The sequence below is a fragment of the Chaetodon trifascialis genome, chromosome 9 (assembly GCF_039877785.1).
Source record: "Chaetodon trifascialis isolate fChaTrf1 chromosome 9, fChaTrf1.hap1, whole genome shotgun sequence".
Lineage (NCBI taxonomy): Eukaryota > Metazoa > Chordata > Actinopteri > Chaetodontiformes > Chaetodontidae > Chaetodon > Chaetodon trifascialis.
This window is the reverse complement of record NC_092064.1, coordinates 7,061,413-7,088,044: the sequence shown is the minus strand read 5'-3', so window position 1 is coordinate 7,088,044 and position 26,632 is coordinate 7,061,413. Positions and strand designations below refer to the sequence as shown.

General features: G+C 41.9%; 1 protein-coding gene across 2 annotated transcripts; it reads left to right on the top strand.

The window, feature by feature from the left end:
* Positions 1-4,512: 4,512 nt before the first annotated feature.
* Positions 4,513-26,354, top strand: pxylp1 (2-phosphoxylose phosphatase 1). 2 transcript variants are annotated; one of them, XM_070970555.1, is made up of 6 exons: positions 4,513-4,609; positions 6,486-6,632; positions 15,991-16,179; positions 17,606-17,732; positions 24,366-24,505; positions 24,598-26,354. In XM_070970555.1, the coding sequence occupies exons 2-6, from the start codon at positions 6,551-6,553 to the stop codon at positions 25,623-25,625; spliced, it is 1,566 nt and encodes a 521-aa protein (XP_070826656.1). In that variant the 5' UTR covers positions 4,513-4,609; positions 6,486-6,550; the 3' UTR covers positions 25,626-26,354. The 2 variants fall into 2 exon arrangements, with proteins under 2 accessions (XP_070826656.1, XP_070826657.1); XM_070970556.1 differs by lacking the exons at positions 4,513-4,609; positions 6,486-6,632 and adding an exon at positions 11,836-11,964.
* Positions 26,355-26,632: the final 278 nt, after the last annotated feature.

Below are 26,632 nucleotides of genomic sequence, written 5' to 3'. Positions count from 1 at the left end.
GCAGCATGGCTCATATGACTGCCGTACCTTCAGATATTATTGCAACAGAGGAGTGTGGAAGTCATAAACAATGATGCGCTGATGGCATGGGAGCTTCCTCTGGAATGCCTGATTCAATCATCAGTAATCACAGACTTAAGCCGCCATTCCACCAAACACTGTCAGTGTAGTAGCTAAACCATACCTACATGTTCCTAAATACTAGATTTTTTGCATTTCCACCACAGACAGTGCTCTTCAGTGTAGGAAGGGTTGTTACTGGGGTCTTGGGGCTAACCCCCTTCACTTTTCCAGCAGTTGGGAAACAACAGACAAGACTTTTTGGGGGTCTTGAACAGCAGCTGAAAAAAAAAATAGCAGAGTATGGAAATTCTACATCAGAGTGCAGACATCAAGATGACGGGTTCAGGCTCAACTCGCTTGGAATCTCGGCAGAGGGTTAACAAAAAAATAAATTTAAAAAAATGGAATGGAGTGGTTCCAGTGGAATGATAGCATTCACAAGTTTTGACAATGGAGATGTGAGAATAACTTTTCTAATGAGTGACAAACTAAACATAAATGGACTGCTTGGTGGAAATCAGCTTTAGCTACAGTGACTTTGTTCAGGGACCCTTCTGCAGATGCAAGAGCCTTAGCAAATGCCACACTGGGGCCAATCAGGGACACCGTGATTTCTGCAACGAAAGAAGTATAGCAATCCTTACAGTGATATGAGAAGCTCAAAAAAGTATTAGCACTCATACTGGGCTGCAACACTGAATTTTCTGAAGGTTGGTGAAGTCAACTTTGGGAGCCGTTTCAGCTCATACAAGAACTTTTTCAGATAAAGATATGTAATAGTTGTAGTCAATCAATTCATTTATAGAGCACAATTAAAAACTAATGTTGTAGGGGACAAAGTTGCAGAACAGAATTATTAAAAATAGCTCAACATTTTCAGAAATGCCTAATTTGATATAAGAGCCGTATCAATCTTTTTTTTTTTTATCTATTTCTAGTCAAAAATGTGAACAAGTGTGTCAAACTGTTCTTTGAGGTGAGTATAATCAATATTTTAATAATAACAGTTATCAAATGGCAATGTGAAAACAATGTAATGATGTGAAAGGGGTCACTTGTAATGATCAACCTCCAGAGAGTCACCACCTGAATCTGCAGCTCCCCTCAGCTTTACAGAGCTTTATATTAAGCTTATTGTTTAGCTGTCTGAGCCGCAGCTTCACTGTTTTCTTTCACTCTCCCCGCTCTCATCGTGTCTTTTTTGGCTGCAGCAGGCAGCTGTTTTCAGCTATGAAGCTCTAACTACACTACAAAGTTACTGGCTAACTGGTGATCATGATGCAGACCTGTCAACTGTCCCATTGTTCCCAGGATCCTCACGTATTTTACCCATCTCTCCTGCTGTCCTCCTGTTAAATATTTTCTTGTAAATCTCTCATATTTTTGGCTGAAATGTTGCCAGGAGGCATAACCGCCTATTTGATGTGAACCTGCCAAGACTCACAGCACCAAGCATAAGGTGAAGGTACAGGAACATGCTCCACCAATGACTATATTTATACCATCTCTTCCATTCATTTTCATCATCACCCTCTTCTACCAATTGTCTCTCTTGCCAGTAGCCTCTCTCAAAATCATAACTGAAGCATAATGTGTAAGTGATGTGTACATATCCTTCAAGTTATACATATGAATTGATACGTCCTTTTGTGTTTTCATTGATATGATGCAGGGATATTCACAGCATTTCACTGTCAGCCAGGCATCTGATTCTGACCTCCTAACTGCCGTCACCTAATGGAGGAACTACTTAACCCAATCCTTGTTGCTCAGATATTTAAAAGCAAGGGGTTGCATGGTGGCGATTTTAGGATTCACCGTGTGTCCCCTTGTCCCAATGTAAGGGGTATGTGGAAAATGCCAAGAGTGGTGGGACGGCCCAGGGTGAGGTGCTGTAAATTTTATTTTCAAATCTTGTGGAGCATTTAGCAGCCAAAAGAACAGATATTTCCCTGAGGAGTTAATTGAGACCAAAAACAGAGCTAACAGAGAATGAATGGATTTCATTGATCATGTGGAAAGAAAAAATGACTCCAGATGAATGATAAGGTCATCTTAACATTTTAAAAGGTGATAACATGTCAATTCTGTGTGGCCAAAACAGCAGTTATTGCAGATTTGATAAAGGCCACCACCATGACAGAATAGAAATTAGAGAATAGAAGCAAATAAAACTTGCTCAGATAAATTTGTGTGCATGATCCATTAGTCAGTATCTGGGCTGGCAGCCCAACACTATACCTGCTGTTCTGCATCAATACCATTCAGCCTACAAATTGTGCTAATAAGAAGCTTTTTGTAGACTGGGAGCTTATTTTCAGTAAATCAATAGGACTGCAGTGCTGAATTAAGTTGCTTTTCAGAGAAACCTTTCAAAATTCTGCCAGAAAATGAGAGAATTGGGTTTTGAATGATGAAGTGTTGTCAGATTTTTAATATACAAGAGTGTGTTTTATATTTGCCAGTAAAATTCATGCACACCCATTACACCCTTCATTTAGAAAGTAAATATTACTGTTGTAAAGCAAATACAAATAAAACACACCAATGGAACAGTCACTGGTTTGGACATTAGCACTGAATGGACGCAACATGTTGAAATGAAGAATGGATTTTGACATCCGCCTAGCTGTGATTCAACCTGGTGAGCCAACCAAGAATGCATTGTGACACATTGTGTTGTTCTGTTGGTAACTGAGCACCATTATAAGCTTGTTTTTCTCTCAGTCTTCGAATCACATCTCATCGTCCTGCCCTGACTGCATGAATGTGAGTAAAGTCTTCTTGGCAGAATTTGAATTTGCTAACCTCATGAGCAGACAGTGGTGTGCTGCAGGCAAGATGACTCTGATTAGTAGCAACCAGACGCAGCACCACAGGACTGTCAGCAGTAGTCTAGAGAGGACCAGGCTGTTAACTTTGTCTCAAAATCATAACTTTAAAGCTGCACATTTGCAAAGCCATGCAAGTCAATACAAGAGGTATTTCTGAATGAACTAAACTTCCATAAAATCATTAGTAAAATATGGATGAAGACACAGACAGTTCACTCTGCTAAGTGGAGTCATAGAGAAACACAAGCACAAGAGACTGCTGCTGAAAGCTGGGGTCAACAAAAATAATGGCAAACACCCGACATGGTCAGGTTTTGCTTAAAGTCAGATTAAGCAAAACCTGACCAGTACTAGGATAGACAAAAAGGAAAAAAGGGCACATTATGAAAGAACTATTTTTTATTTCACATTTCCTTCATATAATGCTAATAATAATGCTAATAATAATAATAATAATAATAATAATAATAATAATAATAATAATAATAATAATAATAATAATAATAATAATAAGCTCTACGAAATCAAGTAAGTCAAATTAATAGACTCAAATTTTTATGTAAATTGGCAGCATTGTGGTTTATAGTATTCGTTTATTTGTCAAATAAAACCAAAATCATATTAATGTTACAGTCTTTTTTTTTTTTCCAAAATATTTTTATTAAGATCAATTGCAGAGCGTACAGAGCAGTTTGCATAGTACTTGAGTAAAGAAATAAAAACACTTAAGCATGCATACAAAACATATATGTATGATCTGTTACAGAGTCTTTAACCGTGTGAATAGTTACAGGGTGTCTGCGTTGAATTCGGCGTGTGCATTGCTGTCGCTGGTCCAGCAGATGGGGCAGTGAGATTGGGGTTTTGGTTGGGCTGGCTGTCCACAAATCAGCCAGCAAGACCGTTGTTCCAACGTCAAGTTAGACAGAGAAAGCTAAAGTAGTACCGCAGGACGATACTTTTTGCTTTCAAAATAAACGCATGCTGTTACACATAATGTGCCTTTGTTCTCAACAAAACCTGAAATACCCTCCATCTCCTAGATTTCTCACAGCGGTGTATTTCTAGTAGCTACTACTTAGACCCATCTTCAACTGCACCATTGTACTGTATAAACCTTGGGTGTACATGTAGTTTACACGATCCAATGATTTGGTTCCTCTCAGACCTATTTGTCAGGTCTATCTCATCAATAATTACTACTGAAACACACAAAAAATGTTTGGAACAGGCAGCCATGAGAGAGAGAAACACATTAGCCAAGACAATTGGTATGTGTGGTGATTTGTTAAGGACAGGTGTCTGACACCAAAGAAGGATTGCCCAAACTCAAATTGCAAGTGGAAATATCACCTGTGAAATAGGTGAAAGGCCAACAGGATCATTAATTTTGATGGACAGTGATGGAGGAGAGGAGACTTATACTTAGCGTAAATACATTTTTAAAAAATATATTTCTGAAGCTATCTTTGAAAATATTGTGCTCTCCGCATCCCATATGGTGGGTGCAGACGCAAAACGTGGCAACTTACTAACGCAGCAGCTATATTTTGAAAGTACTCACAGGAAGTGCTGCTGCATATTATATGTCCCTTGACGCCGGTCTGTGCCGCTCTATCGGCAGTCCAGTCCGTCGTGCCTGAGAAACAGAAGCGCTGGATTCAAGTGTTTAACCCGGTCCTGTGTGGCTCTGAGACACTCAGTTCGCGCAGGTAAGACAGATGTCAGAATGCTATTTTTTGAGGCATTTTGGGAGACCAAAGATATGCATTTAGTGTTTGTTCGGCCGTCTTCTGCAGCGAGTACTATCGTTGAATTGGCATTTTAATTTCTTGACTCGGTTGCTCGCTCGGTGAATAGCAACACAAAGCTACACATCATCATGGTAACACGTCTCGAGTCCTGCACTTAGAAGCAACAAGTAGCGAGAAACAAAGTTTGTAGAAGTCCACAATAACATACATGACATTAGCAGTGGCTCCGTGTGCGGTGATATCCACAGGTCAGTGATTGGGATTACTTAGCTAACGTACAACGTTAGAGACCATAAGTAGCTAGCTAACTGTTAGCCAACTAGTTACGCTAACCAGCTGAGCCGAAACCAGACACGTCTCTTCAGGAACGGTTAACTAAATGCAGTTGTCAAGTCAAGAAATAGTCAACATAATGTCTTTCCAGCTTCGCTTTGCTCACTGGTAAACGCATGGACCAGTTTTAGTGTTTGAGAATTGTTAGACTCCACTCTTGAATCCGGCATTCAAACAATATGAGTAACAGATGCTCATTCAAGTCAAGTTAGACCCGACATTGCTCTTCTACCTCTTGCTGGTTAGTAACACAGTGTTAAACTGGCAGCATTTTGACTGGACTTTGGTGTGACGCATCCTTAAGCTGCAGGTTTGTGAGCGCAGGCAGGGGTGAGTCTGGAGGGGCAGAACTGCTGCTCCAGCTCAGCCTGAAGCATCCTTTTGCTGTACTTCGGTCAGACTTAGCCTTAAACTCTCCGGGCTGGGAGTATTTTTAGACCGCCTAATGGTAGGGTACATCGTGTAGGGCCACATTACAGCAGTTTTAGTTTGGTCCTGCCCCATGTTTCCTACGAATAAAAAGGAAGAAAGAGCAGACAAGTCTACAAGTTGTCAGCGGTTTGGGATGCCAAGTGTTTGTATTTTTGATTCCATTTTGCACAAACCTTCAACGCTAATCTGTCATGGAAGAAGCAAACATACAGAACTTTCCACAGATTGCAAGATTAAGGTTTTTCAGTAAGATCGTAAGAAAAAACATATTGCTGCTTTGCTCACATTGGGCTTTTAAAAGATGTTATGCGCCATGCAGGAAGTTACTAATTGATCTTATCTTACCTTTAAGGAAGGTAGACCAGAGGTAATTTACTGTTAATGGCTCTTGTAATGCACTGAATGTCAGATATTGATGATGGCCAAGAATTTTATGACCATCTGAGGGAGCTTTTTGCTAAATTGAAGCCATGTTTTTGTTTTTCCAAACACATTCTTATATTGGATGCCCAAATGATGGTTCCTTGTTGCCTTACCTCGAATGTTAACCACTTGCTTCCTGTTTCCTTGACTATCAGGCAGCACTGTAACTACGATAAAGCTCCAGGGCTCCAAAGCAAACCACAGGTTTGCAGGGTTGTGCTGAAACTTCCCTCAGCATTCCACTTCTACATCTGGTCTTTTCCCTTATTTCCTGACTCCGTCATTAAGCTTTGTTAAGCGTGATAAAATGTGTTCTGTTCATACATAGCTTCAAAAGGACCTCCACAAAAGTCTGGAAAGTGTGTGCTTTTTGATGGCAAAAAAACAAATTGGGGACGTTTTCACATTGGATTGTGAAAGTTAATTTGACTGTGGGCAAAAGAGTTTCTGTTGTCCAGTAATTAATTATTTTTGTTTTTAATTGGGTAAATTTGTTTCAGTCTGACATATTTAAATTGCTCCAGTCATTATATCAGGTGAGAATAAATCGATTCCTGAGCTAGATGTGTAAATATTACCCAAAGTTAAGAATAACTTTGGTCAGTAATTGTTCCTGCATTATATACATTATCTTTTTTGTGTCCAGACTGCAGGGATGGACTTTGGTCTGGATGGCTGACGGAAAGGGACGTGGACCAATCAAGTGATAAGATGCTTGCTCGTGACCGCTTCCTCCTCCTGGTGATGGTGGGTGGAGCTGTGCTGGCCATTATCAGTCTGAGCCTCCAGTTCTGTAAGTGCGCTGTTTGTGTTTGTGCTCGACTGCTTTACATATTCATTCTCCCTCTGGAACCCCGGCCCAGTATTCAGATTTAAATGTGGACAAAACAAAACAAAAAAAACCTCTTGAGTTCAACAGAAAAGTCCCCATTTCTTCTGCTGGCATGTATGTTTTTGTTCATATATGCATATCCTGTCGCTGCTTTCCCATTCAAGAGACCCCATTCATATCAAAACAAAGGGGAATCCTCTATAGACTTCCTATAAATATCCAGCACCAACAGTGGGCCTCTGGATGCACTGAAACCCCCAGAGAGTCTGTGGCAACACGCTCACATCTGCCGTGGAATGCCTAGGTGTACACAGTTTCCTTGCTTTTTCCCATCAAGTCATTGTTCAGCATCTCCTGTAGGTATTGTCTGGACGGTGTATCCCTGCCAGCCACGGTGAATGCAAGGAAACCACCGCTCAGTGAATGGAGACGGGTCTCTGTGATTTGCAAGCCTTCCAGACATGACTGGAAAAACAGTGGCCGATGGAGCAGGCGGAGCATGCAGCGCAAATAGAAATTTGTATTTTGATGTAAAATGTGAAAGATTAAGCCACTTTTTGCAAGGCTCCCCCAGAATCCCCAACGCAGTGGAAGCGTTTGTGGTGATGGTAAGCCTGTGTCTGGACGAGCGTGTGGGATTAGACTCGTATACATCGTGCTCTCACACACAAACACGATTAGAGCAGAATTCGGTGCGACGGAGCTGGCGTTTTAAACTGCGTGTTTGCCAAAGTTCCCTGAGCTGTCCTTCATCAGCTCCTTTTTTTAGGCTCTGTCGCCTCATTGAAACTCAAACGTGGGATACTGAACGCTTTCACTTCCTCTTCCTCCCTCTTCTTCTGTTGCTTTAAATGCCATGCAAGATCAGAGTTGAAGAAAGACAGCAGTAGAGTCGGCTCTTACTCATACTTGTTGAGTGTTTGCACTTTGTGACCCCCAGTATACACTTGCCTCCCGAGCTGTCACTCCCCCTTCCTCCTCTGCTACATAATAATGTGTGTGTGTATGTGTGTGTGTGTGTGTATGTGTGTGTGTGAGAGAGTGACCGTTTAGGAGCAGGTTGCTGTGTAAGTTATTTTTAATGCGTCGCTATCAAACCCGCACTCACCTCCTGCCCTGTAATCTCCTCCTTTTTTAAAACACTCCGAGGTAGAGGAAGACATTACGATGAGAGAAACCATCAACCAGAGTAGATACTGTCTCCTTTTTTTTTTTTTTCTTCTTGTTTCATGTGGGAAGGTTCTTTTTCCGAACAGCCCTCACTTTATTTTTTGATCAGCAGTACTTTTGGAGAAAAGCTGCTGTCATCATTTATTCATCGCACACACTGTAGAGACGGGTTTGAGCCATTATCCAGGAGAAGCATGGGATGAAAGCGCATGGGATTTCTCCTCATGTTTAATAGATGGTCAGCTTCTGTTTTTGTTCCATGTTTCTCTTCATTTTTTAAACCATCGTCATCGCTCTCTGTATTCCACTCTGCAGTTTGTGTCTCTGCAATATCTTTTGTACCGCCCCCACCGCCCCCCCTGCTCCCGCTATTAAGAAAAGCCCATTCATGTATTTATTATTGTTTGTTTACCATTACCATGAGAGACTGAGTGACGGATGATGATTGATGGCGGATTAAATGCCTCTCTCTGGCTCCAGGCTACCTCAAATTAAAACTGGGACGGCTGTGAGCATGGCAGCAAAGGCCATCATCAGCACGCTGATAGACACATGAGGGATTCCTCCTGGAAAGGGACCACAGAACTAAACGGTACCTGGGAGAGGACAACTGTATGAATGGGAATCAGAGTGACTTTAACACAGAGAAAGGGACTATTTTGGGATATTAGCAGTGGTGAATAGAAAGGTGAAGCGGAGCTTGATGGAAGTTAAGTGGTCCAGGAATGCTGGTAGACTCACAGTGAGAGTGGATATAAAAGGAGGAGGAACGAGAGAGAGGATTAAGCACAGTGATTAAAAAGAGCTGGAATTAAATCAATGAGATGTGGCGTGTTTGAGGGAGATGAGACAAAATTTACATTTAAGGCCCCAAATACACTTCAAACAAAATGCTGTTCACCTAATTTTTTGTAACTTTTCCAAAACCGTAATCAAGCAACAAGGTTTGTTAAGCGTTAAATAGGCAGAGCTCCGAGCAACTTGCAAAGTCTCCTCTTCACATTCCTCACATTCTTACTTTCTAAAGTGTCTGCACTCACTGTTGAATCAGACCGATTGTCCCTGTGCTGTCAGCGACTGTGCTTTCAGACAAGAGACGCGAGTGCAGCTGAGATCTGGAATCTGAACAAAAGGCCAGTCTTCATTTTGCTCTGAGATTAGTCTAATGCAAGAGAGGCAGTTTCACTAAATAATGATTGACTTATTTTAAGCCTAAGTATGAGCCACCCAACCCCCAGGCTAACTCTGAACTAAGAGCCATGTTTCCATGGTAACAGTCCGTGACACCTGCTGACCAGTGGCGATGAGGACGTCGTCAGTTTGGAAAGTATCCTGAGCCAGGCTGACCAGTTAGCAGATGTACTGGGCCCGGCCACATCCAGAAGCCACGGCAGTGCTGAATTGTTGCTGAAGACAGACATTTTTTGGAGCTGAGGATTTGACGTGGACTTACCTAGAATTCAAGACAGTTAGTCCGACTTAAAATGCTCATGATCTAGACAGATTTGTGCAGTAGTTGAATTTAGACATCCATTTGAAATCAATAATTTTGCTTTAAGCCATAGTCAAAATTGAACTTTGTGAAAGCCAGCCCTAAAGTATCTGATCTATATTTACCTAAATGTCATAAAATTATATATTATCATCTGATTCGTTGAAGCTGTAGCTACTAAATTTGGCACACCTTCTTTTTTATTATGAGCTAATTGAAGGACCTCGTTGTAAACTGTTAGATTTATTCATATGACATAATTTCAATTGAACTTGGTGAATGTGACTCTTGACATTGATGTGAGATCAGACAGAGGGAGGACAGATCAATAAGAAAGGAGAGATAGTAGCTTTGTTACCCTTGGAGTATTTAAGCTGTGTATTATGCCAACATCAGTGTCAGACCTCAGAGTCACTTGCAGTGGCACACATAAATATGTTTACACACTGTTTTCGCTGGTGTCCCACAAAAAGCTGCACTGTAGAGCCTTGCAGTAAAAAGTGGAATAAAAAAAGGATCAGATTTGATCAGCTTTATTTTAGCCAATACCAGTCCTTTAAAATGTTGGCCCCAAAGCTCTAGTTGTAACATATAAAGCCTTTCCCACTTGACTATGATGACCAGATGATGATCGTAATTTCAAAAGCAGCCCATCGTTTTATGATCACTAGATCGTCTGACAGCAGCTGTGCTGTGAGCTCAGCTATACTGACATCTGAAATAATTGCTCACATGGATTGTACAAAATTTGGTGCCTGTATCCATGGTACCCAGGTGATGTATCCTCCTGACTCTGGTGATCCTATGACTTGTCCTCTAGTGGCACTGATGGTGACTTTTAGTAGCTGAATATCTTGACAGCCATTGGATGAATTGCTGTGAAATCACTGTCTTTTCATCTAGTTCCATCATCAGGTCAAATTTGTCCAATACTTTGTATACTTTGTAGCTATTTGCAAAACTGAGGCCGTTCTCACCAGCTGAACTTGATATGTTGTTTACATGCTAACATTTCAACATTCTTGCATTATTGTTGTAACCATGTTGGTATGCTGATCTGACCATGTAGCTCATATCAGCCTTAGATTCCAAGTCTCCAATCCCCTTTATCTGCACTAGCTGAACTATACATGTGAAAGGGAAGTAAGGACTACATTAACATCTGCAGGCAATTTAGTTTCCAGTTCACCTAATGAGCATTTTCTTCATTGTTGGAGAAACATGGAGGAAAACCCACAGAGGAGGGCTGGAGCCTTGGGGAGTTGACCACTGAACCACTGTTCTACTTTAGATAAACACAGAGTCGAATTTAATATCAGATTGCACTCAGTATGAGAATTTAAATCTGCACGGGGGCAGTCAGGGGTATTATCAGTGCATCCCTAGCTTTTGTTGTATTGCTGAGCATTTGTGCTTTGAGAGAGAAGTCGATCTGTGCTCAGAAGCAGTTTGTACTCCTGCAGATTGTGTATAAAGCTACGTAGCTATGAACCTCCAGTTGTAAATAGTTGTGGTTTTGATTAGTTCTCTTTGAGCAGGACCGATCATTAAACACTAAGTGTGATTCTGTTGGCGTGAGTGAAAATCTTGTCATTTGTGAATAAGAAGGTCTATTATGATGGACAGCTGCAGGCGGCCATGTCCATCCGCCCAAACAGCACTTAGACTGTGTAAATATTTGTCGCGCCTTTTTCCATTGGTCTTTGGTTTCTTCAACACAGAACGCTTTGGAGTCTGGCAAGTAGGCACACACCTTCGTAATTTCAGGCCAAACCACGCTCTGTGAGTAGCTGTGCACCCACTAATCACTGTGGTGCGATAGCTGACACAAATTTGCTTGTATGCATATTTGAGGCAGAACACCTTCTTTGCCTGTGCCTCCGGGTAGAAGTCAAGCTGTGCCTGTGTGCATAATGATGGGTTCATCGAGACACGGAGGTGGAAGATTTAACAGCGTGTTCTATGTTTAGCTCTGTATTTGTGAGTAAGGATGCCAGTGTGTGTACCTGTGCGTGCTTGTGTGTATGAGTAGTGTGTTATGTCATTCAAATTCAAGAGAAATGTGGCAACATTCATCAGTGTCAAACTGAGTTGCAGCATTGTTGAAAGCCCTCTCAGACAGTCTCCTTTTGCGTTTGCAAGATCTAATGTCGGCGGATGGAAAGATGGAACCACATTTTATGTCCTAAATGCTTACTGTTTCAGCCACATTGAGTATGTGTGCACGAATTTCCCATGAGAGTGCTTGTGTGCTACAGTGTGCTCTGTGTGCCATTGCTGTGTCTCCACTTGGTAGTGTTGGGCAGAGAGTTACAAAAGCCCCATTGTGTAAGTGACTGTGATTGAGCTGGCCTCCAAAAGTTTGGTTAGTCCAGGCAGGCGTGTGTGTCAGTGTGTGCATGTGTGTGTGTGTGTGTGTGTGTGTGTGTGTGTGTGTGTGTGTGTGTGTGTGTGTGTGTGTGGATGGCTAGCTGAGGGTGGGGGTGGCAGAGTATAGGGCACAGAGCGCACAGGGGAACAGGTTGTGGTAATGAATGAGCTCTAGTGTGTGTGGCTGGACCTCAAGCTACCGAACAGTTGTCAAAATGGTCTCCGCTGTGGCTGCACAACTTCTCCTCGTCTTCATCAGTGGTGAGTTTATGCAGAAAACCTCTATTCTTTTAATGAAAACCTTACTACTCACTATCTAGAAACAGAGAGGATCTTCACATGGATCTCAGGACTTTATGTTAACGTAGCTTAAAGATATCTGTTCAAGGTGTGGTTCACAGGGCCAAACATGAGAAACCTTCTCATTATGTGTCTGTTGTGACTTCAGATTGCTCAGTGTTTATTATGCAGCTTGCTCTCCTCAGTCACTTAAAATACTCTTTAATGTTTATGAGTGGTTATAATGGAGTCCAGTATTTTTCTACTACTCATGCAAGTTAATTTAAATAAACCCGTGGCCTTTTCGACAGCTTTGTGCCAGTTGTTCGGATGAAGAGCTACAATAATATCTTGCTATTTAAAAGAGTTGAGATATGGCTGTACGAGTAGAAGTGCATACTGTGGTTGGAGGGTGCTTGACTTCATCGGCCGCTGCACAGTTTACGCTGAACATTTGCTCTGGTGTTTGTGAATTCCTGTCATATTTATAGTATTTGTGGTGCCTCATCTTAGTAGAATGTAATGTCATGCAATCACAGTTTTAGGACTACAACTAAACAATAATTTCAGCACTGATTAATCTGATTATTGTGTGTCAAATGATGGTTCATTGCTCCGTCACAACTACTCATGGCACAAGGCAACATCCTCAGATTGCTTGTTTTGTCCAACCAGCAATCCAAAACCCAAAGATGTTCAATTTGCTAAAGACAAAGATCAGCAGGAAATGGAAAAGGTGGAACCATCAGAAGTTTAGCATTTTTGCTTGAAAGGTGATTTTTTTTTAAGATTAAAAAATGAGTCTATAAACTTTCAAACAAAATTTAAGAACTCATAATGCTCATAATCATCATGCTCATAATAGTTCAGATTGCTTTTGTTAGACCAAAGGTCCAAAGCCCAACAATAATCAATTTACAGTGATACAAATCAGAAAAAAGAACCAAAGAGAAGCCATAAGCAATAAAAATTTGACATTTTTACTTGAGAAATGGAGATTTGCCAAAACGTCTTGTGTGTAACAGTGTGAACTTCATGAGCCCACGTGGAAAAAAAAGTGGAAACTGTATGTGTGAATGCTAGAGAAAGATGATGTGTTACACTCAACACTTCACACTTCACACACTGTCTCCACAAACCCTTGTGTGTGTGTACACATAGTGTACATATAGCTGGGGGTTGAAAAACTGTCTGTGAGGGTTGTCATAGCAATAAGAAAACATTAGCTCTTTGTGCTTTACGATTGGTCTTCTTTTTCTGCAGCAGGATGTAATATTTGCACAGAACGAAGTATTTGAGCAGTTCGCTTGTGTGTGCGTGTGTGTGCATGCGCGTGCGTAGGTGTGTCTACACTTAACATAAGCAGGATTTGGATATCTGTCTTGCCAAGGGCCGTATGGGTTCAACGTCTTTTTCATCAGAGCTGGAACTTTGTCAATGGGTCGTCCAGTTCCCACAACATCGGTGCTCTTATTGGACCATTTCTCCCAGGCGTCACAGGTCACTGGTGTCCAGGCAACACACTGGTGGCAGTGAGCAGTTTTGGAGTACAGAACTGTTGACATGGAGATGAGCTAATGTTTAATTGTTTTTCTTAATTTTCAACACTGTGTTACTGTTCTGTCAGGTGGCCTTTTTGCTTTTCTTGCTTCCATTTATGAATGAGGACCTGTAACTTTTTCTTTAATCTGCATGTTTAGCAGGTTTTAGAACCTTTACATTATCAGTTTCCAAAATTATTCTTCCCACTTTGGTTGCCAATGTTCATTGCTTTACTGACTGTTAAATGAATTGTTGTTATACAGATCACTGTAATGTTATACAGACGGTCATGGTCCCCAGATGATGAATCCTGAATTTTCCTCTAGCGCTGTCATAAAGGTGACCATATGACATTTTTGCAAGTTCCACTCCTAGAATTTAGTTGCACTGTGTCCAAAAACAGTCATAGTCTGGACCCTTGGACATGGGACACGGTCCCCAGAGAATGAATCCAAATGACTTCGAACTTTGGCTCTGACTTGTCATCCCGGGCCATCATCAGGTCAAAGTGAAATAACTGAACATCCACTGGATGGATTGATGCAAAGTTTGGTTTGGGCATTCATGGTTCCCAGATGATATCCTAATTTAGCGTCTTGAGTGATCCCTTGACAATTCATTCATATTATTCAAGTTTCTAAACAGCTGAATGGTTGCCATTAACTTTTTCCTGACTTTCATGTTCCTTGTAATCTGTTACATATTACTAGTTACTGTCATTTGAAAATAAAATTTATAATATTACTGTCCCTGTGGAGTAATGCATCAGCGTTTGTGGAGACATTTCCGTCATGTTAATCCACTGGGTCTTCACTTCCTCGGATGGTGGGAGTAGATGAAGACTTTTGTGTTGGTATTTGAAGCCAGCCACAGAGAAATTGGCATGCTTTGCTAATAACATTACCCTCTACATCTTTGTGTCGCTGGAGTCAGTGTTATAGCAGTTAAAGAAGTCACTGGATGTAACTCCAGTTTTATGAATACATGGCTAGCCCTCTAGCTGGATATTATTGCAGCCACATCGTCACATTATTTTTAATAAGCTAAATCCTCTATCGCTGTAATGACAGTAATGCAACATCTAAGTCATGGCAAAACGCGACACCTGTGACGTGACGTAACTGGTATACTGCCTGCCCCTAACGTAGCCTCAGCATAACCTGGCTCTATGGCAATGTTAGCTTACCTTGCGATTGCTTTGAAATTTTCCTGACAAGCTTTATCAGATGTGTTTTTTGCGACTTACACGTCCCATACAAAAGATCTATGCAAATGTCTGCAACGGCTGTGTCCAGGCTCGCCTCTCAACTGTGGCTCCCGGGTGTAACAACGACCTGAAGCGTTTATTTTGCCTTCTGGTCTTTTTTAACTGTGCAAATATTACATTCTATGCAAATATTACATCCTGAGTCGTTAAAGTTTGCTATTTTATAGTCCAAAGCTCAAATGTTTGTTAATGTTAGTGTTTGGACAATAGTGTCTGTTCAGAACATGGTGGTTTATGTTGGTAATTGTCATTTTTGTGCTGAAACATATTTTTCACCATCAGTGAGATGGCTGTTACCTTTCTTGACAGCAGCTGTATAGAACAACATCGTTTTTGAGTTCTTGTCTCCTTTTATTGAATTTTGATTGTAATGGTATTACTGGAATCTTGGTGGCAACGCATTATTTTTCTTTGTTACTGGGGAAAGGTAATATGCTACTGGACTGTGTTATTTTTGTGATGCCTTACCCCCAACACTGGTGCTCATTGGAAAACTAGAATGGTGATCATGGTAAACATTACCTGCTAATCATCAGCATGCTCACATTGCCCCTGTGAGCAGTTAGCATGCTGACATTTGCATTTAGCTCAAAGCACCGCTGTACCTAAGCACAGCTTCACAGCTGTTAGCGTGACTGTAGACTCCTGAGACTCTAGCATGGTGTCTGGAAAATCACATGCCAGCTCCAATTCAGGTGATGCACACTGGATACAGTGATTCTTGTGTACATATGGCCACAAGTCGCACTCCTGTCTGCGCAGGAGTTCTGATTACTCTCAGACAATGTTGTTGGCACTATGAACAAATACACAGTGAGCACACAGGAAATTCCCCGTTGAAGAAGAAAGCCACATGTGAAGTTTCTTTGTCAAAATGTTTTCAGTGGTATGGCACTGTTGTACAGTACAGCATGTGTGTTATTGTCCACTTGGCTCCTCGTTCTTTTCATCTTTGTTATACTTGTCTGATTGCTGGTGTGTTTTGAGAGGAGGCGGAAAAGGAAGTAATGGGGTCGGGGATACCACAGACCAACAAACTAATCATTAACAAGCAGCCTTGATTTTTCTCATTTTCAGAGCCATAATTGTGTGGGTGTGCATGTGTATTTGTGGCATCTGCATGGAATGAGCCTTTGTCTTGTTTCTATTGATTTTTTCACCTCCTTATGCCCCTCCACCCACTTTTTCTTTTTCTACAGTGAATCTGATTCCCACCACTCCCATGTTGGAAGAACGACCCTTCCAGATTATAGATGGAGGTGCTGGAGTGGCTCTGGGGAAGAGCAGAAAGAGAGTGTTCCCAGTGCCTCACACCCAGGAGCCCAACCCCATATCTGAGGCTTACAGCTACTGCAACAGTCCCAACCACAGCGAACAGGCCTGGGAGGGTGAGACCTGCACCCCGAGAAATGAAATCTAATCAAACTGAAGACTGCAAGCCTGTGGATGTGATATGTGATATTGAGCTTTCTTACGTCTATGATTTGTGTTCCTGAATGACTTAAATCTGAACTCAGATGAGGCCAGTGATAGCTGATGAACTTAATAAGTTAATTCTTTCCAGTTAAGCAGCTGCTGGAGTCAGCATCACTGTTTCAGAGCATTAAAAACAAATTTAGATCAGCTGCTAGAATAACCCAATTTGATCGACAGCGTATTAATACTTAATATAGTAATAATGTCAAATTTAGTGTGTCAGGACTCGGGGGATGTGTTAATTAAGTCATTTCCACTAGATTGCATCATCCATAATGCTGCAGTCCGCTCTCTCTACTGCACAGCAGCAGCATGGAACCTTTTTGTCTCTCGTCCTCTGAAAAGTCAACACAGCCCGAGGTGATCATACAGATATTCTTTACCGACTAAGACAAGTTAGATCAGCCACAGCTCATTGAATTTTGCACTCTCTCACTCTCTGGATGGCCTTTTTGTCTCCAAAGAATAAAAATCCACTACGTCTTTCAAATGTAGTTACTGGAAATCATTCACGATCTTAAGGTGATGTTATTTTCCCTGCGACATGACCATTTTCAAAGTGTGCTGGTCTTTCTTATCTTCTTAATTTACTGTTAAACACACACACACACACACACACACACACACACACACACACACACACACACACACACACACACACACACACACACACAGAGTCAAGCCCACAGGCTTGCACTCAGACAATGAACTAATTCAGTGTTTCTCATGCTGCTGCTTAAGTGGAATGATTTGTTAAAGTAACATTTGCTTTTGTATGATGTGATGTGCTTTAAGTCCCTCACGCTTGGTCGATCTTCTGAGTTGTTCCTTCAGTTTTATTCATTCAGTTTTTGTAGATATGAGTAGATTTAGGCTTTCAGTATATTTTGAAACTGCAAAATAATTTTATGGCCACTTAGGGCCAGCAGAGACCAGCTGTTGACACAAGAGGCGTCTGTTGTCTATTGCCTTTTAACTTTTTATAGATGACTTGTTTTTGTTTATTTAGCAGATAGAGAGATCATTGGGAATCCTGTTTGTGTCCACCATTGAATCTATTCTCTCACCTGTTTGCTCTGTTTTTGTCCCCCTCAACTCCTGAGAAAAATATTTGGGTATTTCGTTGCTAAATATGTTCACCAGGCAGCTGCAGACTTTGTCTGTCTGCAGTTTGGTGTGGGGCAGGTAGTGTACAGTGGGTTTATCAGAGCTTTAGTACTGAAACTGTCTGCCTGATAACTGTAAATAATGGGAAAACTATAAGAGATATTAAAGGAGGTTATTGACACTTCTTGTTGCATTGGCAAAATGTGTATCCTGATGAGTCTCCTCTGACAGGTCACAGTCCTGCTGACTACAAGCTGCTATCCGTCCAGGTAATGATTCGTCACGGTGACCGCTACCCTCTCTACTCCATCCCCAAGACCAAACGGCCTGCCATTGACTGCACCTTGTCCATCAGCAGGTACGCACACTTCATACAAAATAAATAACAGAAGCACAGCATATAGCATTAATACGTCCCAATCAAATTGTTTGTAGTTCCCTGGTACATTACTGGAGAAGGATGTCATGTTCCTCCCTGTAATGTCCTGACATTTATGCTGTTTCCCGTGAGGATATGGAAAGGAGTCTTTTCGTACCTGATTTCTTGGCCATGTCGGCCCTGAACTGGGTTGTTTAGATAGTGATTAGGAAAGAAATAAAAATTCTTTGTGTGATCTGGAGTCGAGCAAGTTTATGTTAAAACGGTACAGTGGCCAAGAGAGCTCAACACACTGCAACTTGAGAAAACATGCAACGAGAACAAAATAATGAACCAAACACCATCTCCAAATAAGTAAAAAAGGATAATTATAAAGCACTTTGAGCAAACACCTACAGTGTGAGGCATCAAGAAACTTGCAAAATAAACAAGTTCATGATTGTATCATGAATACCTGTTACATATAACACAATCCAATGCAATCACCCTACTATAAAAAGTACCACTGTGAAGCTAATATTGTTCAATTTTCGTGTGATACAACTTTGAGAAACTAGGTAATACAACTCTTTGGTCTCTTTTGCCACAATTTCATTTCATTGAGTAGTTAACCTCACAGGCCAAATGATGCAAGTGAGCCACAGTTAGCCTTGAAGCTATATTTAATCTGTGGTTCCTGGCGGCTGCAGGGTACCCGATCATGACTTTGAAATTATAACAAACAGCATACAGAATGACAAGAAATGCACTAGAATGGTCAAACCAGCAAAAGAGTAGAAATAGCAATTTTCTACAGTCCTCATCAAGCAGAGTTTGCTGTATTGATATATAAATCAAGAAATGGAAGGAGGGAGATTAAAACAAATGTGAAGTTTGCATTTCATTACAAGGAATTCATGGTGTTTTGCCCTTTTATGCTTTGATTACTACTATTAATATTAATTACTATTGAAAGTACTATGAGGACAACAAACAATGAATGCCTCATGAAGAGCATTCTCACATCTTTCATTGGTTTCTAGAGTCCGAAGATAAAGTCTTCATGCTCACATTTTCAGTTAATCCAGGTCAGCGGAAAGGGTACAAAATGCCACTGGGATTTAAGATTGCCTCCCAAGCAGAGCCCAGCTCCTCTGCCTAATGCCTAACAAGAGGACCAGCTGGAAAGTGGTGGAGACCAATTACTGCAGCAGCTTCTGCTATCCTCCTACAAAAACTGCTGCCTGAGAGCAGCTGTCAGAAAATGAGCTCAGTGTGTTAAAAGGAAGTTGATCTAAAATCTGTTTTCTGTGGTATTTGTGAGGCTCGCAAGAAGCCATAACTAAATTGATTTGCTTTAAATATCAGCATCCCTGCAGGCATTACGCTGCAGAATCCCATAGAAGATAACACTTTCACAGTTCCCTTGTTTCCCAGTGTTATTGCATGTGTCAGCAATAGCGGGTAGATTTGGTTTGCTACATCTGTTCTGCTGTGCTTTGGTGAAAGGATGCACACATTTAGAGACAAACACGTGTACATGTGTGGTGAGTGAGGAGGAGTTGTTGACAGCCTTATCTCGCTTGATTTGAGCACCGTACTCACTGAACACCTCTGGAAAGGCAGAACTGTCAGTGCTGCAGAAACTCCCTACAGAAATGTGGGTGAAAAACTCACTCAAATTAATATTGTTATCTTCTTTAAGTCATGATGCTCCACTTTCTCACCCATATCTTTATCTCTCTGTCTTTCCGTTACTGTTAGCACTCTGGCTCTGCTGCTCTTTCAAGCGCAGCTCGAACTTCCTGATAGGAAGTTATTAAAAGGCAGCATGTCTCTGTGCTTCAGCTTCAGAAGAAGTCTGAAAACAACACCTTCACACCTGCATTAACTTCAATTTATGCAAACTCTTCCTGTGGGTACACGCATGCTATGATGATAAACTGCTATTTTTGAATCCAGAACATTTACTTTAGTCAGATGGTTTTGATATGTGCATGCACATCTCTTGGGTGATTTATTTAGACCATATGGTCAATGAATTCCCTGTAACTAATCCCCTTTTTTGGGCTTTGCACCTGAACTGAGATTTTTGCACAAAGCTTTCCCTGCAGCCTCATCAGCTTTGCACATCTGGATGAAGCCCGCTGGAAGCTTTAGTGCTGGCACAGTGTACACACAGTTTCATTTCAGATTGGCAGGATGCAGTGGAGTTGCTATGTATACATTTGATTATTACATATTTTCAATACTCTTGATCTTTGAACCTGAGCTGAAAGTAGGCTACCCAATACACAAGCCTCTTATGATGGAGGTTGAGTTCCATTCAGTAATTGACAGAAATTGAATTGATTCTTTGCTCCATCTATTAAATAAGCAGTGATGTGCCCATGAGCAGACACCTGCTTCCTTTGCTCAGGGAGCGGCTCTGTGGCCAACTGTTGTATCCTCTGGCTGTAGTACTCAGCTTCCAAATGTGAATGTATCTCTGTGTGTGTGTGTGTGTGTGTGTGTGTGTGTGTGTGTGTGTGTGTGTGTGTGTGTGTGTGTGTGTGTGTGTGTGTGTGTGTGTGTGTGTGTGTGTGTGTGTGTGTGAGAGAGAAGCAATCAGTGCAATTGTTAAATGAAACATAGGTTTTCCATCCAGCACAGATGAACCTGCTGTTTTTGTGCCCAGTGCTACGCGATCTCAGTGCCAGTCTGCCCAATCTGAGTAGCCCATGTGCATAGGTCAGGTTCTAACACCTGACCGATAAGTGATCTTAACCCTAACCAATCCCCAGTCACTTGCGTGACTGCATGGATCGGGCAGTAACACCGTGCCTTTCATATACTTGCTATGTCATATTTTTTTGTGTGTGTCTTTTCTTTGTAGGTACAGTTGGTTTTCTACTATGAAACCAATTGTATCTAATCTAACATACAAGGACACAATGACATAAATAATGTCATCATAAGAGTGCAAGACCTAAATCTGTCCCCATTACTGTGGGGAAAGGATTATGTGGGTATTTGGCAATTTCCTGCTTACAGCGTGGCTCTAGGGATGACAGTGTCAGTCTGGATGGATGACCACGACATTTGTGCAAACCTTCACGGTCCCCAGGAGATGAATTCTATGATTTTGATCATTTCTGTTTGTTTCGTGTATTAATGGTAAAGTTTCATCTTCTGCCATTTTTAGTGTCTTCAGTGAAGCCTCAGTGGACGTTTAATCCACATGCCTCATGTATCATGGTTTATTTGCTCTTTTCAGAATTTTTTGGATTTCCCCTTTGTTTTTGTTTTTTAATGGTCAAACTGAAAATAAGAACAGGTGGATAGAAATGCAGTTGCTGTGAGCATGTTACCATACAGACGTTTAGCTCCAAGCCCCATTGTGCTAATGTGCTGAAGTAGGCTAACAGAGCTGCTACCATGGCTTCATGCTCTTCTTTCAAAGAAGCAGATATCTTTGAGGTAAGGATAATGAGTGTGCACAGAAACAAGTAGAACAAGCTGTAGATGCAGAAAAGAGGTGGGTTCCGTTTTTTTTTTTTTTTTTTAACTGAGCTTCTGTACTGAGCTCAGCTCCAAAGTGTGTGTGTGTGTGTGTGTGTGTGTGTGTGTGTGTGTGTGTGTGTGTGTGTGTGTGTGTGTGTGTGTGTGTGTGTGTGTGTGGATTATTTGTGGTTTGAATGTGCTTGTTTTGCAGGGAGATTGAATATTAAAAGCCCGTTTCATACTTCTGTGTCCTTGTAATAATATAGGTAGTTCTGTTTTGTATTCAGACCCGGGTGTAATTACAGGGATCTGAACTAACATAGGCTGAATCCTTCCACAGAGCTCAGTTGTGTGCGCGTGTGTGCGCGTGTGCGTGCTGGCACCAGCTTGCCGACCTACTGTCTCCGTCTGCGGTTAACTGAGCTCTCTTCGGCAGCTCTCTTCTCCTCTCTCTTTCCTCTTTGTCTTCTGCTGCTACAGTCTTTGTCAAGGTTTTTGTCCGTCTGCACAAGTCATCCCCTTCCTCTGTTTTCTGTGCAGCACTCTCCCCCAGTTGAAAACACACCATTTCATTTCCTCCTCTGTTTATTCCTCCCCGTCATTTACATTACATCTTTTTTCCCCTCCATCTCTCTTTCCCTTCCTCCCTTTTCACTAATCTGCTTCCCTGTGCCATCCAGTGATAATAATCCCTGCTTAATGTAATTGGGCTCTGTAATCTTTGGTCAGAAACAATCAGCCTAATAGACAGTCTGACTGGCTCTTTGCATCCGCTGACATCCAGTCTCCCAGTGTAGCCAATTAAATCTGGATTGTTCCAAACTCCCCTCAGCAAACTGATCTACTGGTGACACAGCAGAATGAAGCACTGGTGTTCCCAATATCTCACTCAGTTCACCATTCCCATGTGTTCATGTGCCTTGTGGTGCATATATTACTGTGTAAGTGAATATTTAAATGTGTGCTGTAGAGAGAGCAGAGTGGATAAATGGTGACAACAACTGCTGATGCCACGTGACAACAAAAGGAAACAATTCCCATCAAAATCCAAAATGTAGGCTTGTGCTTTAATCTGAAATCAGGCCGCTCTTTTCTAGCTTTTCTTTTGACAAAAAAAGGAAACTGACTCTTTGTAGCCCCATCCTTTATGCGTGTTGGCAGTAGATCCCACACTGCTCTGTCAGTCACCCTGTTCACAGGCATGGTTTAAGAGTAATGACAGAAGGTCGTGTTTCTCTGCTGTGTTCCTGAACCAGTCCATGATCACTATGGAAACTGTGTGTGTGTGTGTGTGTGTGTGTGTGTGTGTGTGTGTGTGTGTGTGTGTGTGTGTGTGTGTGTGTGTGTGTGTGTGTGTGTGTGTGTGTGTGTGTGTGTGTGTGTGTGTGTGTGTGTGTGTGTGTGTGTGTGTGTGTGTGCGCGCGCGCGCGCGCGTGCGTGCGTGTGTGAGCGCACGCTCCTTTTTAATCTGAGGAAGCCGAGCTGTAGCTCCCGCTGATTTGTTATATTAAACTGTAATCTTCAATCATCTCTAATCTATCAGATCACAGACTGCTCCTCTTGCTGCCCTCATCCCTGTGTGTGTGTTGGTCTGTGTGTATAATGTTAGTGCCTGCATGTCTGTATGTATGCGAGTGTGTGTCCCAAGGCAACAAAGTCTTTCATCTTTTTATATCACCATCTCCCATATTCCCTCCCACATGTATTGAACGCTGCTGTAGTCCAGCAGTGTTATGTTAGAGCGACACCTGGTGGTAGATGTAGGAAGTGGCCTGCACATACACTTAAAGACTGAACATGTAAATAATCCGTTTGTAAATAAAATTTTCTGTATACTGATAGTGAAATAATGTAATTGGCCCTCACTGTGTATTTTCAGTATTGACAAATACGACAGTGTTTTCTTGACTAATTGAATTGTTGTTGTAAACAAAAGAAAAACAAGAAATCCTCACATTTGAGAAGCTGGAGCCAGAGAATATTTGCCATTTTTGCTTGAATTGAACTTTCTTTTGATCTACTATGAGCTATTGATTGATGTAGCGTTTCAGTTGTATCAGCATTGCACATATTGAGGAGCAACAGCATGACGGTGATAAAGTACCATTTTTTAAATGACTGTATTTCTTGTAGGGCTGCAACTAGCAGCAAAGTCCAAGGTGACATTTTAACAATTTAATTTTGACCTACCAGTGGTCCACAACTCAAAGATACTCAGTTTAGGATTTCAAAGAAACAAAAGCAACATCTGAGAATCACCTGAAATTTTCATCTACTCATTTTCGGTTGTTTGACTAATGGATTGGCTTGTGACCCAGTAAGTCGTGACAGTGAGCCAGCATGCACAGTAGAGAAGACCCCCCCCAAAAAACAAACAAACAAACAAACAAACAAACAAACAAACAAACAAACAAAAAACCTGGAGAGATGGAAAATGGAATTCAGCCATCATTCTTTTTTATTTACACATGTGCTTTTCTGTCGTTGACATGTCAATATTTGCTTTGTGAAAAAAGGTGATGCAGAGGATTGTGGGTGATCTGTTAAAATACACAGCTTAATTGTGTTGACTTATTTGAAGCAGGAGTTCATTTTTGAATGAAATGAACACAAACGCTTTGCAAAACCTGTTTGTGCCTCATTTTACCAAGCACACTTCTCAAAATGTTTGTGTGTTGCTATGAGAATAGAGACTTGGGCTTTTAACTCCATAGAGGCAGAGAAACAGTTGCTGTAACTGATTCTAAGAGTCCAACAGTCTTAGCTGTGGTTTTAAAAGGAAACTTCCTCGTGACAGTGTGTGGAACCATAACTACTGTCTGACATTTATGCTGTAAGATACTAGAAAAAGTCTAAACTGGATGTTTGTGTGGTGCATTATTTCACATAACAGCATGGGTTGATGTTGATTATTCTGCTTATACCATACTTGCTTGCCAGAGGTCAAAATAAAACTAAAACATCTGAAGTCAAAACTTGGTGTTGGGGCTGTCTCGTCATTGTCAGCCTTGTTAATAATTGTCCATCAAAATGCGTGCAGACTTTCATTCTCTCTAAAATTTTGAATGCTGACGAGACTGCAGATATCTGAAAAGAAGGCTCACTCTGCGACTCACGTACCAACCATCTATTATCATTTACCGCCTCCAGGAAGCCATCCCACCCCTTGCTGGGCTCCTTCATCAGTCACATGGGCCTTGGAGGACGCGGCCATTGGGAGTCACCGCTGAGCTCTGTTCCTCGTCTGCCCAACCACAGTGCCTGCGAGATGGGAGAGCTCACGCAGACAGGTAGGCAAGGAAGGTCTCCCCACCACAATCTCTATTTTCCTCTCGTCTTAAAGCTGAACTTCAAAGAAAATGTCTTTTTCCATTTTTTCCAGGTGTGGTGCAGCACCTGCACAATGGACAGCTCCTCCATCAAGCCTACAAGCATCACAATCTCCTCCCCTCCGACTGGTCTCCCCGCCAGGTGTGGGTCGAGACCACAGGTAAGAGCCGCACTCTACAGAGTGGACTGGCTCTCCTCTACGGCTTGCTCCCGGACTTTGATTGGACGAAACTCACCGTGCGGCATCAGTGGAGCACGTTGTTCTGCGGCTCAGCATGTGACTGCCCCGCCAGGAACAGATACCTGGAGGAAGAGCAGAGGAGGCAGTATCGGCTCAGAGTGAGTGATAACGAACTCGAGAGGACTTATGCTGATATGGCACGCACTTTGGGTGTTCTCACTCGCCAGCTCCGAGCTGCGAACCCTATAGACTCCCTGCTGTGCCACCTGTGCCATGGCCTTTCTTTCCCATGCGTTCCCATGGGAGATAGCGGCGCAAAGGGATGCCTGACAGTGGCGCAGTTTGCTGTGATTCGGCGACAGCAGCTAGAAGATGAGGTGGATCGGCTAAGAGTGGGGCTGTACCATAAGTACTCCGTCCTGGCCATGTACCCCTACCTCAACCGAACTGCCACCAAGATGGAGCGTGTTGCCAGGGACAATGAAGCTGGCCGACAGCCTCGTGCAGGAGGCGAGGAAGTCTTCACTCTCTCTTCGGCCCATGATGTCACCATGGCCCCGTTGCTGAGTGCCCTGGGCCTGGAGGAGGCCCACTTTCCACGTTTTGCAGCAAGAATAGTTTTTGAACTGTGGAAGAGTCCACCGCCGACGCAAGGACAGCTGAAGAAGAAAGCTAGCAAAGGCGAGAAGTCAAAGGCGAAAGACGGGGAACTGTTCATCAGGGTGCTGTACAATGGTGAGGACGTGACTTTTCACACCACCTTCTGTCGCTCCCACGACCGCCACGCCAGTCAGCCCCTCTGCCCTCTGAAGAACTTCCTGTCTTTTGTCAGGAGAGACATGTTCAGTGTTGTCAATGCTACTTCCTACCAGGAGGCCTGCTACAGGCGCCCTGGTTGACAGATGGAGAGGGTGGTGACTGAGTAGGGATGCAGAGTTGGCAGATGGTTGTACTTTCCTGGTTTTGTTTTTTTAGTTTTTTTCCTCTTTTGAAGATGATGCACTTTTATGCTGCACATTGTGTCTTAAAATGAGTGGCAAACACAGAGTACTGTACATCATATATTGGTCAGAGGTCTTCTGTTTCTAACCTTTCTACAAACTCTCTTTTGAGTATTTTATGTTTTCTCTAGCATATCTGTAAGTAGTTCAAGGGAAGTTGTATGGCACGTAGCCACTTTATTCCTACATTCCATAATACCATGGGATCGTAAAATTCCAGTAATCCCAAATGTTTGCAAGCAAAGGGAATATTGAAGCTGGAAATACTATGCTGGATTAATCGTTCCTGGAAAATATTTTGTCTATGATAAATCTTTTTGATGAAAATTACACATTGGGCTACTTTGCCCATATTACTCAGTGGGACTGATTTCTTTTGGTTTCAGTGTTTATTCGGTGCAGTAGGCTATAGGGGTTATTTCTACTTTGACTCTGCTACTTTGTTTCCTTTGTGTGAGTCAAATTAACTGCGGTACTTTGACAGTGAAAAATGGAAGGTGTTTTCTCTCTTCTTCTGACATAAATTTACAACTACAACACATCTGTATTTATATTAATTGGTAATATAAACAGTCGGACCAATTGCTTGTAGAACACTGATTTTAATAAAGGTTCATTATGAGCAGACTCTTATCAGTTTTGACTGTTTTACTGAGAAATTGTTTCTTGGTGGTATTTTGGTATAAAGCATGTAACTGATGGATAATCACAACAAATTGTAAATGACAACACTGGAATGAAGTTTGCATTTGCCATTACATCAGTCTACCACTAGATGGCATATTAGCTCCACAAACCTCACTCATAGCCATCAGCTACTATTCTTCATCTACTTTGTCAACAGTGCTGCAGGGGCACAGCATATCGTCAATACATTTATATGAATGCAGAAACCTTGAGTGCCT

What these genes read in the sequence shown, in the direction of transcription:
- pxylp1 (XM_070970556.1), top strand. Translation starts at nt 11,868, where the DNA reads ATGAGCTCTAGTGTGTGTGGCTGGACCTCAAGCTACCGAACAGTTGTC. An exon ending in CAGCGAACAGGCCTGGGAGG is followed by an intron (nt 16,180 to 17,605) that starts GTGAGACCTGCA and finishes CTCCTCTGACAG; the next exon opens with GTCACAGTCCTGCTGACTAC. An exon ending in TGCACCTTGTCCATCAGCAG is followed by an intron (nt 17,733 to 24,365) that starts GTACGCACACTT and finishes TACCGCCTCCAG; the next exon opens with GAAGCCATCCCACCCCTTGC.